Raw genomic sequence first — 18,322 nt, forward strand, 5'->3', positions numbered from 1 at the left:
CCGGAGGATGCTGTCATCACGGATCATGCACAGGGGTTCTGGGACCGTAAATGGCTTGAAAGTTTACGTATTGGGGCAGCTAGCAATTCCATTAATAGAGACAAGGGTCAATTACATCCCCTCTTGGAAACCGTGGTTCTTTGGCGAGATGAATGGTTTCAGCTAGCATGGTCCCGAGCCATTTCCAGTTCCGGTGCATAAATGGGAAATTCCGGCCTTACTCCCGAGGAACCATGTGACGAGTGCCGTGGATCTGCTATTTAAGGATGTGCCACACAGCAGAAATATGCTGTTGAGAAAGGAGATCGCTATCTCCGAAAGCTACAGTTGTTACGGTATTTTATTAATTGTTTTTATCGCTTTTATCATCATATTTTATATTTTTGTATTTTATTGTAAATTAAATCACATCAGTTTTAGACTACTATATATTTTATTTTATTTCATTCAATATCATTTTATTGTAAATAAAGTGTTTTAGTTGCAGGATTGGAATTTGTTTATTTGAATACCGGCTGGTGTAAAGTCTAATTGTTCAATATGAATTGTTCCAGCCTTGCAGGCCCATTTAGAGAATGGTTACATTATCATAATGGATATTTTAGGGATATCAGAAACATTGTGTCACTCAGATATGTGGGATGCAGAATCTGAGTATGATGACTATGATGGATATAGATGGGCCAAACAAGGCAGGAGGGGAGGGGGGAGAAGTTATACTCTTTAATAAATAGCACATAGAATCTAAAACAGAGTACCCAAATGATGTGGCTGTACAGTGCAATGTTAAATCACTTTGGTGTGACATTATATCACAAGGAATATATATAGCACAGGGTAAACAAAAATGGGAACAGGAGTATGTTATAGAATTTGATGCATATAACAAACAACTATGCATACAAATAGAGTAGGCTAGCAAATCGGAATGTCTTATAATGAGGGATTCCAAATTTCCTGATATTGACTACACGAACTTGTAGGTTGGTCACTCACATAGTAGCAGAATTTTTCTACATTTGCTGGATTGCTATTTTCTACAGTAGGTTAGAAAGGTAATAAGAGAAGGTAATAAGGTATTGGCAGGCCTTAGTGCAGATGATATGTTAGGATATTTGATGCTGTGCTTGCTCTTTCTGCACATACATGATATTTCTGTTATGTAGAAATAGCAATTGTCAATGTGGCTCATGGTTCTTGTCACACCATAGGAAAAGCAAAAGGCATACTTTTAATTTTCTTAGTTAGCCACATCTTCAGATTTGTGGAACCCAAGTCTTGTCCTGATTACCAATCTTGCAACCAAATTACAAAGGGTAAGCATGTTTAGTAATACTACAGATTTTCTTTCTCTGAGTGTTTGTAGTAAACTGTCCACACACATAGCAAAAATTTTTGGGGGTTGATTCACATGCTTATTTTGTTTCTGCTTAAACATTTTAAAAATACAATGCTAAGCAAGACACAGAAGAAACAAACAATATGCAATAGATATGCCAAATAGATAAATTGGGAATGAGAGACAGACAGAGAAATGGGAGGCAGACAGACAATGTGAACATGTTAACCATCTGCAACATTATTGCCATCTATGAGCAAATGCAAATAAATAAATGCATTATTAAAATAAATATGAAAATAAATGCTGTATTACTTGGAAGTAGATATGACACTGAAAGGGTCATATCTACTTCTCTAAATTGTAAGAAGATATGTTTCATATCATGGGTAAACATAAAAACTTGTTTGTATAGAAATTGTGACATTATGTGAAATTTTAAGAATTATTTTTGAAATTTATGCATAACAATTTACTATAAAATATTGGTGTAAATACACCATAGTGAACTCATAATGAAAAACTACATACGTAGTGTAAAGACATCAATTTGATTCTTGTATTTTATAGTGTATTTTAAACTCATAATATATTATGCCTTGAGCATTTATATTTTATTTATATAAAAATTGACTGCAAACAGCTGATATATTAGTAGCGGTAATAAAGTTTGGCCAGTGTAATTAAATTGAGTGATGTCTCTCATAGAATGTTTATAATCATGATTGACAGCTAACTGCAAATAGGAGCAACTGCTGCTTTTCAACCAGCAGTTCCCCCTATTTACAGAAATAATAATAGTAATGATTAAAAGTGACACCTCTTACATCATAAAACTCACCTAGCATTGATTTTCTTGGCATCTCTTGAAATCTGGAATGTACAGCAAACTTATGGACTGGATCATTTACATGAACAAGGGCAAATTCCCCTTTCCCATTAAAGGTATAATTAACTCCATCAAAGGTTAATAAATGTGGATCACCAAACACAGACGCTATATTAAAAACATTAACTTTCATAAATAACTTATTTTATAGTTAAATATTAGAATATTTGCATGTGCAAATGAAAGTGAAATTAATTTCTGATTTAGAAATTAATATAATAATCTCTTAATTTTGCAACATCGCATTAACAAACATCAGTCTTATGAACTACAATTTCGACACCTCAATTCTATTTCCAAATTCAACTCAATTCAAAATTTTATATTTACAAATTCAAACTGAGCAAATGTGAACTTTTGCTTAATTTAAGCAAACTTGGTACTAATGATGTCAAGCACAGACAATCTAAGGCTTTACTTAACAAGTGTGAGTGATGCTGAGAAAAGGACATGAGTTAGGGCTGAATTTGAAAGGGTCTGCAAGTTTGCCAAGGTATAACAGGAGGGAGTTTATAATGACAGCCTTGTCAATCAATTTGGCACTGGAGATTTTGTGAAAAGTTGTGGGACAAAATTTTTCTCAGCATGGCCACTATTTGCTAATGGAAGGGCCTATTTTTTTAGAGATGGGATATACTTGAATAGAAGGGTGCAGAAATATTTGCTAATTCCATGAAGGTAGCATCATGTAGTTTAGAAAACTGTTAGTTTGGAGTTTACACAAATTAATAGTTTAATGACAGCCCATAAACAGGGAAAACTGATTTTTTGCATTGCTTCTATTGTGACACACATTAGCTTTAAAAGCAGAAGTGGGGGCTTACAAGGCCTTATGGGGATCCACATGGAATTAGCAATTTTACAAGCTGATGTATTTATTTGTTTACACACTAATATATATATATATATATATATATTACCAAATAAAAAATGCATAAATACACCTGGTACAAGTAATTTCAAAAGGTTTATGATCAATAAAAAAAGGCAAAGTTAAAGTTGCTATAAATAAGGGCATAACAGAAAGTCAGAATTCTATAAATTAGTGTAGAGAATTAATGAGTTAAACACGGTCAATGCAGTACACTTTTTTTTTTTTTTTTTTTTTTTATTATTTCTTGTGGGAAGGCTGCCCAGAGCCAGACTATGGCAATCCCACCATGTATATGTGAAGGTATTGTACCCAGCAAAGCAGTGAATGTGCCTGTGTAGTGTGGTGTTGGGTTGTGTTGTCTTTGTTAAATGATTGGCCGCTTAGCCCATTGTGGCAAGCATATATACCCCACTGGTTTTCACTCCTGCTCTGTAGAGGCAGACTGTCTACTACTATTATTCTAAGCATTTCAGTACTGACAGAGGAATCCCAGCCCGTCTCCCATGGCTACAGCAAAAAAAAAAAAAAAAAAAGAAAAAGTCAGGTCCATGATATTGTCCACAGTTCAGATTGTAAATCAAGTCCATAATTATAGTCCACAGTTGAGAACGTCAGTTAAATCCAAAGCACAGACCAAAGTTGAGATTATGAGTCAAGTCCATAGTGTATTACATGGTTAGGAACATGATCAGAGCACCAGGAATTGCTCTAATCTTGACGTTGAACCAGAGCAATCTTCTATCACTGAGCTAGAACCCCAAGTATCAGTGCAGCTACACCAACTGATAATGCAAGTTGAAGATATCAGCATTCAATGGAGCATAAGTGGTGAGAGCACCTGACATGAGCAAGGAGCAGAGAACACTGGGCTGCAAGATTGCTGTGCACAACACACTGATGACAGCAGCACCCAACATGGCATGAGGAGCCGATCTCTGATAGTCCCTTTGTCCCACGTTTTAATGAGCTGCAACTACTGCTCAAAGATGAGGGCACAGCAGAATGGCACAATGAGACAGTATATTACAAGACAAACTCAGGATGGCACAATGAGCAAGTGTATTAAAGCACGAGCTCAGGATGCATCAGACCAAGAAGCAACACAAGTCAAGACTATCTTTAGTCCCATACATCAAATTCATTAGGCACTTCAAATGAAGTAAACCTCACACATGCTGTACTGCTGAAAGGCAGAAGTCCTTCATCAAGTCAGTTCTTGATGATGATCAGCACCACTTGAACTTGATTGCCAACCAATGTATTACCCAGTATTCAGCATTTAATGGGATCTTCTATTTGAAGGAGTGGTGGATAACCAAACAATTGCTCCATATGTAAGAATGGAAATTCAAAACAAGCAAAAGTATTTATGAATAACTTTAAACTCTGAGACCATGGCCATATCAGCTTTAAAGTCCCAGGTAAGCTTGAAGAAATTTAACCCTCAAAGTCAGTTCAGTATCAAAATAAATTTCCAGAAACTAAACCAATAATGAAGAAGACAGAGGAGCCTTGCATAAATCTGAAACAAATCTCGGAACAGCAAGTGACAAGATATTTAGTTTTAAGTGGCTTAATGTTTAAGCAGGCACCTACGTAGCCAGGTGGGCAGGAGCAGCAGTGCGTAGCACATGCTTCTTGATTAGACTGGGGTTCGAGCCCGTGAGTCACCAAATACGGAGGATGCAGAAAGGTCAGAAAGGTATGACCACCGCATATCCCCGGAGCAATATGGCCTTAGTTGCTAATGCTCCTAAAAACCAAATGATAACAATAATAACAATAACAATGCTTAAGCAAACACATTTAAATATGAAAGAAGTAATTAATCTGACACTAGATTAGCTCACTAAACTCCACAAACATGCAAAATGTTGACATAAGCTTTCTTGAGGAATAACAAATGACAGAGAATAAAGCTTAGCATCCATGTTGTTCAAGAAAGCACACACCTCCTGTCAAATAAGATTAACAACACAAACTTAAATATAGAACCCTGAATTACAAAAATCTGATCCAAATGGTTTAAGAGAAGAGAAATAAGCACTGCACTGAAAGCTATGAAAATATCAAAAAGGAGAGAATACAAACGAAGCTTGTTGTTCCGCACATTGTATATGCTTAAAGAAAATCTGCAAACAGAAGGAAATTTGCATGAGAAAATCCAACCTTCAACTTTAAAATAATTCAATTATCCAGAAACTTCAAAAGAGAAGAACAAATGAATATTGGAAGAAAGCTGGATATATATATATATATATTAAGGGTAATATAAAGAACCATTAGAATAAGCAAATCAATCCAATAATGATACCATCAGGGACCTAAGAAAATGCAAAAAAAAAAAAAAAAAAATATATATATATATTATCGCTTTTTACCGACAATCTAGATGACTTCAACTGGGGCCAACCACCCAGAATGAAGGCAAAAAATGACAAGAGGTTCTCTGTTTCTGTGATGATCAATATATGCTAAGTAATTTAAATCTAAACCAAATATAAACCAGTATAGGCCGAATGTAAATCGAATATAAATAAATCGAAAGATGATAATAAAAGTTAAGAAAATTTAGAAATATTAGAATCAAAGGTAAGAAATATAAGTAAAATATAAAAGTAAGCATATATTAATCATCGTTGACCTGACAGAGAACGTAATTTAATGATTAAAATAAGATAAAATATATAATACATACTACATATTGACCGTATCTAGGACATAATGTAATAGTCGTCAAAATAATATGTGGTGCCCCCTATGTGATGGATACGGTAAAAATAAATAATTAAATTAACGCATAGAGAAACATGCAGATAGTAAGAAGAAAAACTAAAGGAGTAGGAATAATAGAACCTGAACTCCACAAAGGCGAAAAATAGTAGTATAGATAAGAAATAGTTTCTCCTACGTCCTCGGATTGCCCTAATAATTTCGGAGAAATAAAAATAAAGTAGGACAGTTTAAAGACATTACAACTGGGGCCAGCCACCCAGAATAAAGGCAAAAAACGTCTTACGGCGTAGAAAACTTGTACCCACCGGCTTGCAAATTACAGCGTATCATTTTTTTTTTTTTTTTTTTTTTTTTAATACATATAGTTAAATTCATTTAAATTTACTTATGTTACTTATGTAGTCGGGACACGGTATACAAAACACCTGATACTGAGCTCCGTTAATCAGTGTTACTCTTGTTCTTCAGATGGGAAAGGCAGCAGACTTAAGTGAGTCTGACAAAGACCAAATTGTAATGGCCAGATGACTGGATCAGAGCATATCTGAAACAGTATGGCTGGTGGGGTGTTTCACGGTCAGCCATGGTTAGTACCTACTGGAAGTAGTCCGAGGAGGGGAAACCCACAAACTGCCGGCGAGGTGTTGGACGACCATGGCTCATTGATGCTCGAGGTTAGCGAAGGCTCTCCTGGATGGTACATGGCAACAGAAGAGCGAATGTGGTGCGACTTGCCGGTAATTGGAATGCTGATGACAGGAGTAATGCGTCACAACACAGTACATCGAACCCTGCTGAAAATGGGGCTGCTTAGCTGCAGGCCGCTCCAAGTGCCCATTGTAGGTACTGTCACTGGCAACAGTACCTATAATGGGCATGCGAGCATTGAAACTGGACCTTGAGTGATTGGAAGAAGGTCGTCTGGTCTGATGAATCACGTTTCTTGTTGCACCATGTGGACTGCCGGGTACGTGTGCGTCGTTTACTTGGGGAAGTGATGGCACCTGGATGCACCTTGGGACGAAAACAAGTGGCGCCTCTGTAGCCAGGAGCAGCAGTGCATAGCACACGCTTCTTGATCAGACCGGGGTTTGAGCCCATGACCACCAAATACGGAGGATGCGGAGAGGTCAGGAAATGACGACTGCATAACCCCCAGAGCAATATGGCCTTAGTTGCTAATGCTCCTAAAAACCAAATAACAACAATGAAAACAAGCAGGTGGCGGCAGTGTCATGCTTTGGGTGATGTTCTGCTGGGATACCCTGGGTCCAGTCATCCATGTGCCAGGTATTCTGATGTCTACCACCTACCTAAACATCATTGCTGACCAGGTATACCCTTTCATGGCAACAGTCCTCCCCTCTGGTGGTGCCATCTTTCAGCAGGATAATGCGCCATGCCACACTACCTGGATTGTTCGAGACTGGTTTGTGGATCATGAGGAAGACTTCCAGGTATTGCCCTGGCCTCCAAATTTCCCAGACATCAACCCCATTGAGCATCTGTGGTTTGTGTTGGAACAGCAACTCCGATCCACAGCGTCTCATCCATGGACCTTACAGGAGTTGAAGGATCTGCTGGTTACATGCTGGTACCAGATACCACAAGACACATTTAGAAATCTTGTAGCATCCATGCCTCATCAGGTACGAGCTGTTTTTGCTGCACGTCGAGGACCAACATCATATTAGGTAGGTGGTCATAATGTTTTGGCTCATCAGTATATATATATATATATATATACACAAGGTATTAGGTATGTTCGTGTCAGACGGCACCTGGGATTTCTCCCATCTCCGCGTGTGTTTCGCTGTATCGAGGAGAGTACACTGTCAAGCCAGAGACTTGAAAGTGTGTGGGCCGTGTCTGTGCAGTGTGATATGTTGTGCCCATTGTTTATCCGGCTTATTGGCCGCCAGGCCCCTAGTGGGGCCCAATGTTGCCCATACCGTGCCACGTGGAGGATAGCCGGGTGTATCCAGTATCACAACAAATTGCTCTGGCAGATCCTACCACCTAGTTTCCTGGGATTTCAGTGGCTAGGACCTATTAAAAAAAAAAAAAAAAATGCGTTTGACATTAATGCTTAATGGGATTGCTGTTAGGAAATCGCTGGTTGGGATTGAATGCTAAAGAGATGTGTTAAAGGCCAAATAGGTCGGGCAAAATTTTGATGTTATTAAATTTATACATGTGAGGCTATATGCTAGATAAAAGCTAATAGTGTTAGTTGTCTTAGAGATTTACAGGAAACCAGCAGAATTTAGACGTTGATTAGAATTTGGCAGCATTGTTAAGGGTGTACTCGGTCGATTTAGTGAGAGAGGGAGGGAGACTGAAGACTGGAGGGAAAACATATATATATATATATATATATATATATATATATATATATATATATATATATACAGTGACTTCTTACTTTATGGATGTTTAAATTATGCAAATTTAAAATAACATGTGGCAACCATATTTATGGAAAACATTACGAGAGGCCAGCATAGTAGCCCACGATTTTCTCATTTTGTTTTGCTGAAGATTGTCGATTGGTCATCTATTGGAAGTGCATAATTTTATTTTTACTTATTTTGTTTTTATTATTACCCTTATGGCTAGTCAGCATCCTCGTAGTTCTAGTGGAAGTGATGGTAAGTGCTCAAGAAAATCGATTTCACTTGAAATGAAACAAGTGTTTAAGCGCTGCGAACGAGGTGAGAGCAAGGCCTGCATTAAACATGTGCTAAGTCCAAGTTGAGAGTACATTACGTACTATTTGCAACAGTGCTGATAAAGTTCAAGAATGAGTTAAGAGTGGTGTGCCCTTAAATGCAAAAAAGTCCTTGTATGCTCAGTCAAGTTTGATGGAACGCATGGAAAAAATGCTTTCTACATGGATGAGTGACTAAAATAAAAAACATGCTAACATTAGGCTAGTGCAAGAAAAAGCTTGTAGCCTTTGTGATGATTTAAAAGAATGTGAAGATGGGGATGCTAAGCCCGTTTTGGCAAGTTCAGGACAGTTCAGGAATTTTCGTCAATGGTATTGTTTTCATAATGTGAAAATGTGTGGAGAAGCTGCATCAGCCAATAAAAATGCTGCAGATGTGTTCCCTGTGAAACTGAAGGTGATCAGAGAGGAGGGAGAGTACATATCCAAACAGATATTCAGCCTTGACGAAACAGGTTTATACTGGAAAAAAAATGTCTGATGGCACTTATATTTCCATTGCTGAAAAGACTGCACCTGGCTTTGAGGCAGAAAAAGATCAGCTAACACTTCTGTTTGGTGCCAATATGGAGGTTAATAAACTGAAACCTGTGTGCATTTACCACTCTCAAAACCCATGTGCTCTTAAAGGTTATGACATGTCAAACATGCCTGTGTACTGGTACTCAAACCCTAAAGGTGTATGATTACTATTATTTTAAAAAGTTATCTTGGATCTCCATTACGACCAGAACGGGAAGTGTACTGCAAGGCAGAAAGAATTCCATTCAACATCTTACTTATTCTTGATAACAGCACAAGTCACCCACTCAGTATTGTTGATGTCTGTTCTAATACACTGTTCAACAAAAAAATTCTTTGAATTTGTTTCCTTTCTTAAAATAGGCAAACTTTACTAATTTTGGGTCAAGAAAAACTAATATGACTACAGAAATTTTTTATTAGCTCTAGTTTTTGAGATATAGTACTTTCGCTATTGTCTATGAATATAATAATTTCAGTAGTAGTCGGAGTGAAAAGTAATATTAAAACAATCTCATATTTACATTTCCTTGATACAACATAATCACAGTTGTTTTTAATTAAAATGTAAAAAAAAACAAGAACACAAGAAAACTGCACGGGAACCGAAAGTACTTTTTCAAAATGTGGCCTATTCAACAACGCCTTCTTTTTGCTTGTCGCTCGTATTCCACTTCCAGGGCATCTCTTGTTACTGTTCAACAATCGTCGGCAAGCATAGAAGCATTCCGCCTACCCTGATATCTTCTTTCCATTGCTGAAATGTCTTAGTGGAATCGTTCATCATGCTCGTCACTCACTGCACTACAGTTGTCAGGGAGAAGTCCAGATGAGAGTCGAGAAAGTGGATTTTCAGTGACATGTTGCAGCTTAATTGATGATACCTTTCTAGAAGGTTGTTCACAGTCTCAACATAGTTTCCAGCTCTTCGGTTTCCCAGGAAGTCATGCACAACACTTTTAAAGGCTTCCCAAGCTGCGTTCTCATTATCCTGGAGGACTTGCTCAAAGTTTTCATTCTTTAAAAGTTCACAAATTTGTGGACCAAGAAAGATTCCTTCCTTAACCTTAGCATCACTCAACAGTGGAAATTGTCCTCTCAGGTACTTGAAAGCTTCTCCATCCTGGTTCATCCTCTTAACAAAGTTCTTCATGAGTCCCAGTTTGATGTGTAAAGAGGGCAGAAGAATTTTGCTTCGATCAGCCAGAGGATTGTGCTGGACATTTTTTTCTCCAGGGCACAGATTTTCCCTTATAGGCCAGACTTTTCTCTTGTAGTGTGAGGACCTAGCTCGACTATCCCACTCACACAGGAAACAGCAGTACTTCATGTATCCCAACTGCATACCCAGCAGTATTGCAATCATCTTCAGGACTCCACAGATCTGTCATTGGTGGTCTTTGTACTTCATTGCTTCCAGAATTAATTTCATATTCTCACGTCTCCTTTATGTGGACATGTATGTATGTATGTATGTGTATGTTCCCTGTTTATGGTGGCCCCCTAGGCACGTGCCTATCTCCACCTAATGTCTCTACGAAGGAAGAATCTCTGTACAATGGGCCTGACAGTATTAACACATACTACAATACTGTAGTATGTGTTATCCGTGTCAGGCCATTTTGCCATCGGGGAGCAGCTGTCTCCTGGACAGCCGATTCCCGGTGCCTGTTCAGTGGCATGTGGAGCTGGGCCTGTTCCAATAGTCTGTGCTATAGCACAAAGCTCTGCAACCACCAGTGGGTGTGCCATACCAGTGGATGCCAGCAAATTCCGTACTCAGGGTGCCCAATTCTGTCTGAACACCAGCAAAAAAAAAAAAAAAAAATATATATATATATATATATAAATAAAATAATAAATAAATTAATTAATTAAAAATATATATAAAAAAATAAAATAAAATGATAATATTAGAAATAACTAAAATTAAAATAAAACTGCAAATTATGGGTTAAAAAAAAAATACTATGGGTGAGAAGAAAAAAAAATTAAAAACCCAAAATATGGGTACGAGTAAAAAAAAAAAAAAGGAGAGATATTAGAGTGGCTTGCAGCAATTGTCTTCTTTCTCTAAAGACACTAAGACAAAAATGTTGAAAAACATTAAATCTATCTCTATCTGAGACAAACGAGTGTAATTCATTAACATTACTTATTAAAACTGTTTGAAACAACGGAGACCTTTCTTCAGTATACAGATTACAATCTAATAATACATGTTTCCAATCTTCTTCAATCCCACAAATACAAAAATTATCTGTCGCTATACCAAACTGAAACAGTTTTGCATTTAATGATCCATGCACTGTAAATATAAAAGAAGCCATCAACAGCTAGGAAAAACCAATCTAATTTTTTGTTTAATGACAAATAGTGAACATCTGGCAAAAGTATTTGGTGACTAGACCAGTCGTACTGTCGTTCCACCTACATTGCCATATATTATATAATTCATTTAAAATTCTTTTTGTCTCAATTTTCATATTAACAGATGTATTAGAAGTTATTCCCATAAAGCTAACTTCCCTACCCTTCTTTAAATGATACACCACTCCTCTATATATCACATGCAAATCCAGGGGTAACATCCCAGCTATCACCTGAAGAGCATTCGTTAAAACTGTCCTACATACTTGATTAATTGCTAATAACATCACCCTCTGTATGGAATTTAATTTATTTTTTAATCTAACAATATTTGCCATCCTATACCAAATATCAGTAGCATATGAAACAATTGGAGGAATACAGCCTTATAATACAATCTAAGGGTTTTTTATTTAACTTCCTTCAATTCCTCTAGGCCATGCTGTCCTTCATGTGGACATGTTCGTGTCAGATGGCACCTGGGATTTCTCCCATCTCATGTGGACAGCATGGCCTAGAGGAATTGAAGGAAGAGCATTGCCATTGTGGAACAAAACAGCTTTTAAACTTAACTTTGGTGAGTCTATGAATAGCCTCCAGTCCTGTGGGTTGTGCTCCACATTCAAAGCTGTCATCAAACCATTGACATCACAGCAGGCAACAAGGTTGTTTTCACTTTTAAAGTATGGAGTCAAAGCAATCTGCCTGCTCCTGTACATGGACAGCTTAACATTTGGTTGCAGAAGATTCCACTGTTGGAGCCTTGATCTCAGAAGCTCTGCTTTATCTTTTGATAGATCTAGGTCCTGAATTAGATCATTTAGTTCACCTTGAGTGATTCTGTGCGACTCACTCGGCAACTCAGGTTCTGGCACAAAATCAGAATCCTGTGATGTTGAAGGCCCAGGTTGACCATCATTCCTCACACTGTCCCCATCTTCATCACACTCCAAAGTGTACTCTTCTGGAGGGTGAAGTACAGGCAGACCATCCCTATGTGCCACTGGTTGGATAGTTGACAGGATGTTGGGGTATTCCACAGTCCACTTCCTTTTTTTGGCATGCCATGCTGAAGAGAAAGCACCATGCAGAAATAAGTCATTTACATGATTTGAAGACTCCCTCCAAATCACTGGGATGGCAAAAGGCATTGAACATCCTTTGTTATTCAACCATCCACAGAGATTTACAGCACATGTGTTGCAGCAAATATGAGGTGCCCAGGGTTTGTCTTCATCCCCTACCTTAGAGTCAAAATAATGGTAGTAGACTGTCTTCACAAGTGGAATCAATTGGAGTTTCTGAGTGGAAAATGTCACATCACACAACATAAAAATTGTCAACAATGCTAACACATTTACATGGCATCCTGGCTTTTTATGTAATTTTTGTCCATACACCTGAAAAAAAGAAGAAAAAAGAAATGAACATCTCTCATAACATCACTTCCAAGGTAAATGATACACAGAAATACAAAAATACAAAAAAAAAATGGCATATCGGTTCTTGTTTCAGTGTTACTAACCTATCTATTCTCTAGACTCCAAAATTCCCTGGTATTCACCAATATTCCCCTAAATCATAAGAGGAGCTATATAGCCTCTAGCCAAGGAGGATGCCTTTGTATGTGCTAGGTGTCTAGAGTGTCAAGAAATTAGGCCCCAACTCAGCCCATCCAGCTCTCAGCTGCTCAATGGCAGAGCTCACACCTGTGCATCAGGCAACATAGAGGCAATCTCCAAGACAGAATGCACTGGTCCCAAAGGAACTAGTTATTGTTAGTGACTCTATTGTCAGGGAGATGGGGAATATACTATGCAAGAAGGATAGGTGAAATAGGACCAAGATATGTCTGCCAGGGGCAAAAGTTGATGATGTTATAGATCAGATATCATCTTTTAAGGGCACAAAAGGTGATATTGTTGTACATGTTGGAACTAATGACATGAAGAGTAAGAGATCTGCAGATTTCCTCAACAAGTACAGGTCAATGTTGAAAGAAAAGTCACGAGTTAGGGGTGAATGTGAAAGTGTCTGCAATTCTGCCCAGACATGGTAGGAAGGAGTATATAATGAGAGCCTTGTCGATCAATTCAGCCCTGGAGAGATTGTGCAAGACTCAAGGGGTAGAATTTTTTTTCAGCCTGGTCCGTGCTTGCTGACAGGAGAGACTGCTTCTACAGGGATGGGGTACACTTAAATAGAAAGGGTGCAAGAATATTTGCTGATGCTATCGAGGCAGTGTTAGGTGTGTTGGAAAACTGCTAGTTTGGGGGGGGATACACAGACTAAAAGGTTAACAGTGGCCGCAGGCAGAGGCAAAAGTGATTCTTGCACTGCTTCTATTAGAATGAGCAGCAGCCTGGAAATTAAGGCAATGGAGATTTCCAGGACTGCTGGGAGTCATAGTGGAACAAATAAATGGATGGGCTGTGTTAGGGTAACTAAGAGTAGAAACAGATGCATGTATACTTGCATGTACACCAATGCTAGGAGTATAGTTAATAAATTTGATGAGCTTGAAGTGCTAGTCAAGGCATCAAAGGCAAATATTGTTGGGATATCAGAGATGTGGTGTCACACAGACATAAGTAGTGCAGAATTGGAATTTGGGGAGCACAATTTGTGCAGAAAGGATAGACAGGACAGGAAGGGAGGAGGGGGTTATGCTGTTAGTTAAGAAACATAAAATTTATGGAAGTGCATCCAATTAATGTTGGTGACAATGCAATGTTTGGTGTGACATAAGCACTGGGAAAGGAAAAATGAGAGTAGGTGTGTGTTATAGGCCTAATGAATCTGATGAGTATAATGAGCAATTGTGCAGAGAAACAGAGTGGGCCAGTAAATCAGAATGTCTTATAATGGGGGATTTTAATTTTCTAGATATTGACTGGAACTTGTGGATTGGTCACTCGCACACTAGTAAGACTTCTGTGGATTTAGTGAATGGAGTACCACAAGGATCATCTCTTGGGCCTCGTTTATTCACCATCTTTGTCAGTGATCTACCACATTTTGTAGAGGGAGGTGGTATTAAGATTTTAATGTTTGCCGATGATGTGAAACTTACAGATAACCTACAAGCTGCTCTCAACTCTTTTGCCAATTGGGTTTCTTTAAGTAGTCTGGAGGTTAATCCTAGAAAATGCAGCTCAATTTCTTTTGCAGGTTTGAGGAAAACTAAGATTCTAGTTAACCATTACTACATCAAGGATATTCCAATTACCAGAGTTTCTGAAGTTAAAGATCTGTGAGTTACGTTTACTGCCAGCTGTCGGTTTGCTAAACATATTAGGAATATATTAAACTAAGTGAAAAGACAAATTAGCTTCATCAAATGGCAGACACACATTTAATGATGCCCAGTTCTCTGCGCTCCTATTCAAAACAATGGTACTCCCTTTACTGGAGTTCTCTGCTCCTATATGGAACCCATTACACATATTTGATACAGCAAATAGAATCACTGCAACTGAATTGCATCCATTATCTTGCCAGACACAATCCTATGTTTTACTACTGAATTTTCTACCTGAATCTCTGTTCCTACATCAATCTCTGGAAACTCAGCAAACTGTACTGAATCTAAAACAGTTGTAGTGCACCTTCTCTGGTTCTACCTACCTGCCAGATCTTCAATGTCACGTTTATCTGCACTTCCAGTGGTGGCTATTAGACAGAAGACTACTTTCCACATGAGTAAATCTAGGTTAGAGACATCCAAGAACTCCTTTAAAAGAACTATGTCACTCATGAACAATTATAATCTGGATTTGGCTGTGGATAGGAAAGTTGCACAGAACTATCTGGAGCAGATTGGCTGGTTGATGGATGAGCTAAAGATTAAAGATGCCCTCATCCATTATGTGTGTGTGTGTGTGCGATAATGTCTCCTTCTATTGCCTGCTCTCTGTGATTGATTCTTCAAGATACTGAACTAAGAATGCCATGTACACTTTATTTTTATTTCCTTGAATTCGACTTATCCCATTGGAAATTAACTGTTATTGTACTTCTTTGTTTGTTATTCTGCTATTTATTTATATGTTAATGTACAACCTTTGTATCTTCCTGTGTATTTTCTGCTCTGTTACACACTTTAACTGTATATTTTATGTTAATAATAAATAAATAGATGTGTGAAAGTCTGTCTTCAGCCAGCAAGTGATTGATTATTGGAATTGGGTTAAAGATTTTGTTGTTGTGGAAGAGGATGGTTTGAATAAATTCAAAGAATTAGACAAATTCTTGGAGGGTAAGGACGGGTGAAGTGTATGCGTGTTTTTTTTTGCTGATGCTATATAAGTTTCCTTTCTTGCATCATTTGCCGCCGCCGCCACCACCACCACCACTCCTTCTTTCTACTTTTCTTGGCTTCATTCTTCAAAGCTTGTTTATAACATTTTCAGCATTAATCATCTTGTCTTTATATTTGCTAAAACCAGACCACAATAAGGAAGGACCATTAAGTCTCTCCTTACTATAGTATTCAATAAATAAGTTATTAATCTCTGAGAGTTGAAAATGAACATTCTGCAGTAGAATTCAAACAGGACGTGTAGCAAGTAATTGAAGCACCAATCTTAGGTTTAGCAAAATGTTTATGTTGCAATGGATTAGTGCTTCTTTTGCAAAACTTTGTTTTCTGTCATCTGTCTGTAATTCCCAATGGTTTTTCCATGGTAGCTTCCATGGAGTTAAATTTTCAAGTCCAATGTTATATAAGCTGGCCACTTGCAGAGTGTCTTGAATTTTTTCCAGTCGTGGTAGGTGGGAGTATGTGATGAACTGTCTTGCAGTCAGTTCAACCTGGGGAGATTGTGCAAGGCTCAAGGGATAGAATTTTTCTCAATATGATCTATTCTTGTTAAGAGGTGATACTTTTTTTTTACAGGGAAGGGATACACTTAAATAGAAGGTGGTGCAAGAATATTTGCTGTTGTTATCGAGGCAGGTTTAGGTGGTTCAGAAAACTGATAGTTTGGAGGATACACATACATTTAAGCTACAAGCAAAGATGAAATTGATTCATGCACTTCTGCTATTGGAATATTCAGAATCCTAAAAGCAAGGTTTAGGAGATTACAAAGCTTACAGGGGAGTCCTCATGGAACAAGAAGTATTGGTTAAATCATCAAATTCAAACATTAAAAGGATATAAGTAACACATTATCACTTAGACATAGGGGTGCAGAAGTTTAATATGGAGAGTACAGTGTGTAGAGAAAGAATAGGAGGGGGAGACATGCTAAAAAGCACATAAAATCTAGGGCAGTGCCCCCAGTTACCATGAGCTGCCAGGATAACACTGAATCAGTTAGGTGTGATGTATAAGTGCAGGAAATGAAATATGAGTTTTGTAAGTTTTAGATCAAATGACTGTGAGGAATATAATGAAAAAATGCAGACCAATAGAGTTGGCCATAAATCAGAATGTCTTATGATGGAATATACTGTGTGAGTGTATGACTCGCACAGTCATATCCCTCCTTTTCCTCCCTGTGAAAATATCACAAATTGCACACTGCTTTAGAGAATCCTGGGACCACCAGGGATGATCAAATAAGTAGAAAAAATTACATTCTTAATGAATGAATAATCACTGCTGATGATCAGATCAAGAGTATTACTCCCTCTGGTTGCCTCTTGAACATGTTGGCAAACATCAAAATCTTAATACTACCTCCCTCTACAAAATGTGGTAGATCACTGACAAAGATGGTGAATAAATGAGGCCCAAGAGATGATCCTTGTGGTACTCCATTTTATGGAAAAAAAATTCTCGTGCGATTTCCTGTCCAATGATAACCTTATGTTTTTGATACAATATATAACTAATTAATCATGAGACTAGAGGGTCTAGTATTCCATACCAACTTTTTGTAGCAAGATGATAGTGAGGGACACTGTCAAAAGCCATAGTTAAGTCAGTGTAGATCATATCAATTTGACCACCCAGATCGATGGCATCTAGAACCTGCTGCCAGACAGTGAGAAGATTAGTGGTAGTTCAGCAGTCACTAGTAAAGCCATGTTGGCTGTCACAGATGAAGTGCTGAATATATTCCATTAATCAGTTGTGAATGATGGTGTCCAGAATTCTTGCCAGCGAGTTCAGAAGGCATTATGGGGTGGTAATTCTCCAGTAAGTAGACTGTGCTGCGCTTTGGAATCTAGCATGCAACCATCCTTCCTCAGCTTGAATTTATGCCCCTTCATATGTGTAATCTCAGCAAGAGGAAGAATACCATTCATATTCAGCTTACACCTCAATCAGATCACCCAGTAAGTGCAGTTTCCAGATACCGCAATTTGCAGAATTGAAGATATCCTAGATAAGAGCATCCTTTTGTTCTCTTCACCAAACTGGATGCCCTTCTCTGCACCCATCCCAGCAGATCTGCATCTTTCCTAAAGTGAGGCCTCCAGATCTGTATACAGTACTCTAGATGCAGCCTAACCATGGCCTTGTATAAAGGAATAATCACTTCCTTATCCCTACTAGAAAAGTTTCTGTATATCATTGACCAAACTTCATGAGCTGTCCTTCATGAGCTGACCAAACTTCATGAGCATTTACTGCTCAGAGAATTTCATATCTTACTGCACAATTACCTGCAGATCTTTTTCATTTACTAATACCTTGAGTTTAGTTCCACACAGTTGATAAGTTACTCTCAGATTACTTATTGTAGGTTATATGTTTGTTTGTTGTTGTTTGGTTTTTAGGAGCATTAGCAACTAAGGCCATATTGCTCCGGGATATGCGGTAGTCATTCCCTGACCTTTCTGCATCCTCTGTATTTGGTGGTGATGGGCTCGAACCCCGGTCTAATCAAGAAGCGTGTGCTACGCACT

General features: G+C 38.0%; 1 protein-coding gene across 1 annotated transcript in view; it reads right to left on the bottom strand.

Annotated features, from left to right (window-relative positions):
- The window catches only part of mesh (sushi domain containing 2 mesh), a 251,344-nt gene that overhangs the window by 135,935 nt on the left and 97,087 nt on the right, over positions 1–18,322 (bottom strand). Inside the window, exon 12 of the mRNA XM_090380389.1 lies at positions 2,181–2,336. Coding sequence (XP_090236515.1) covers positions 2,181–2,336 — 156 coding nt within the window. The remainder of the gene's footprint in view (positions 1–2,180; positions 2,337–18,322) is intronic.

Source organism: Mastigoproctus giganteus, chromosome 8 (assembly GCF_048544385.1).
Source record: "Mastigoproctus giganteus isolate SK-2022 chromosome 8, ASM4854438v1, whole genome shotgun sequence".
NCBI classification, from domain to species: domain Eukaryota; kingdom Metazoa; phylum Arthropoda; class Arachnida; order Uropygi; family Thelyphonidae; genus Mastigoproctus; species Mastigoproctus giganteus.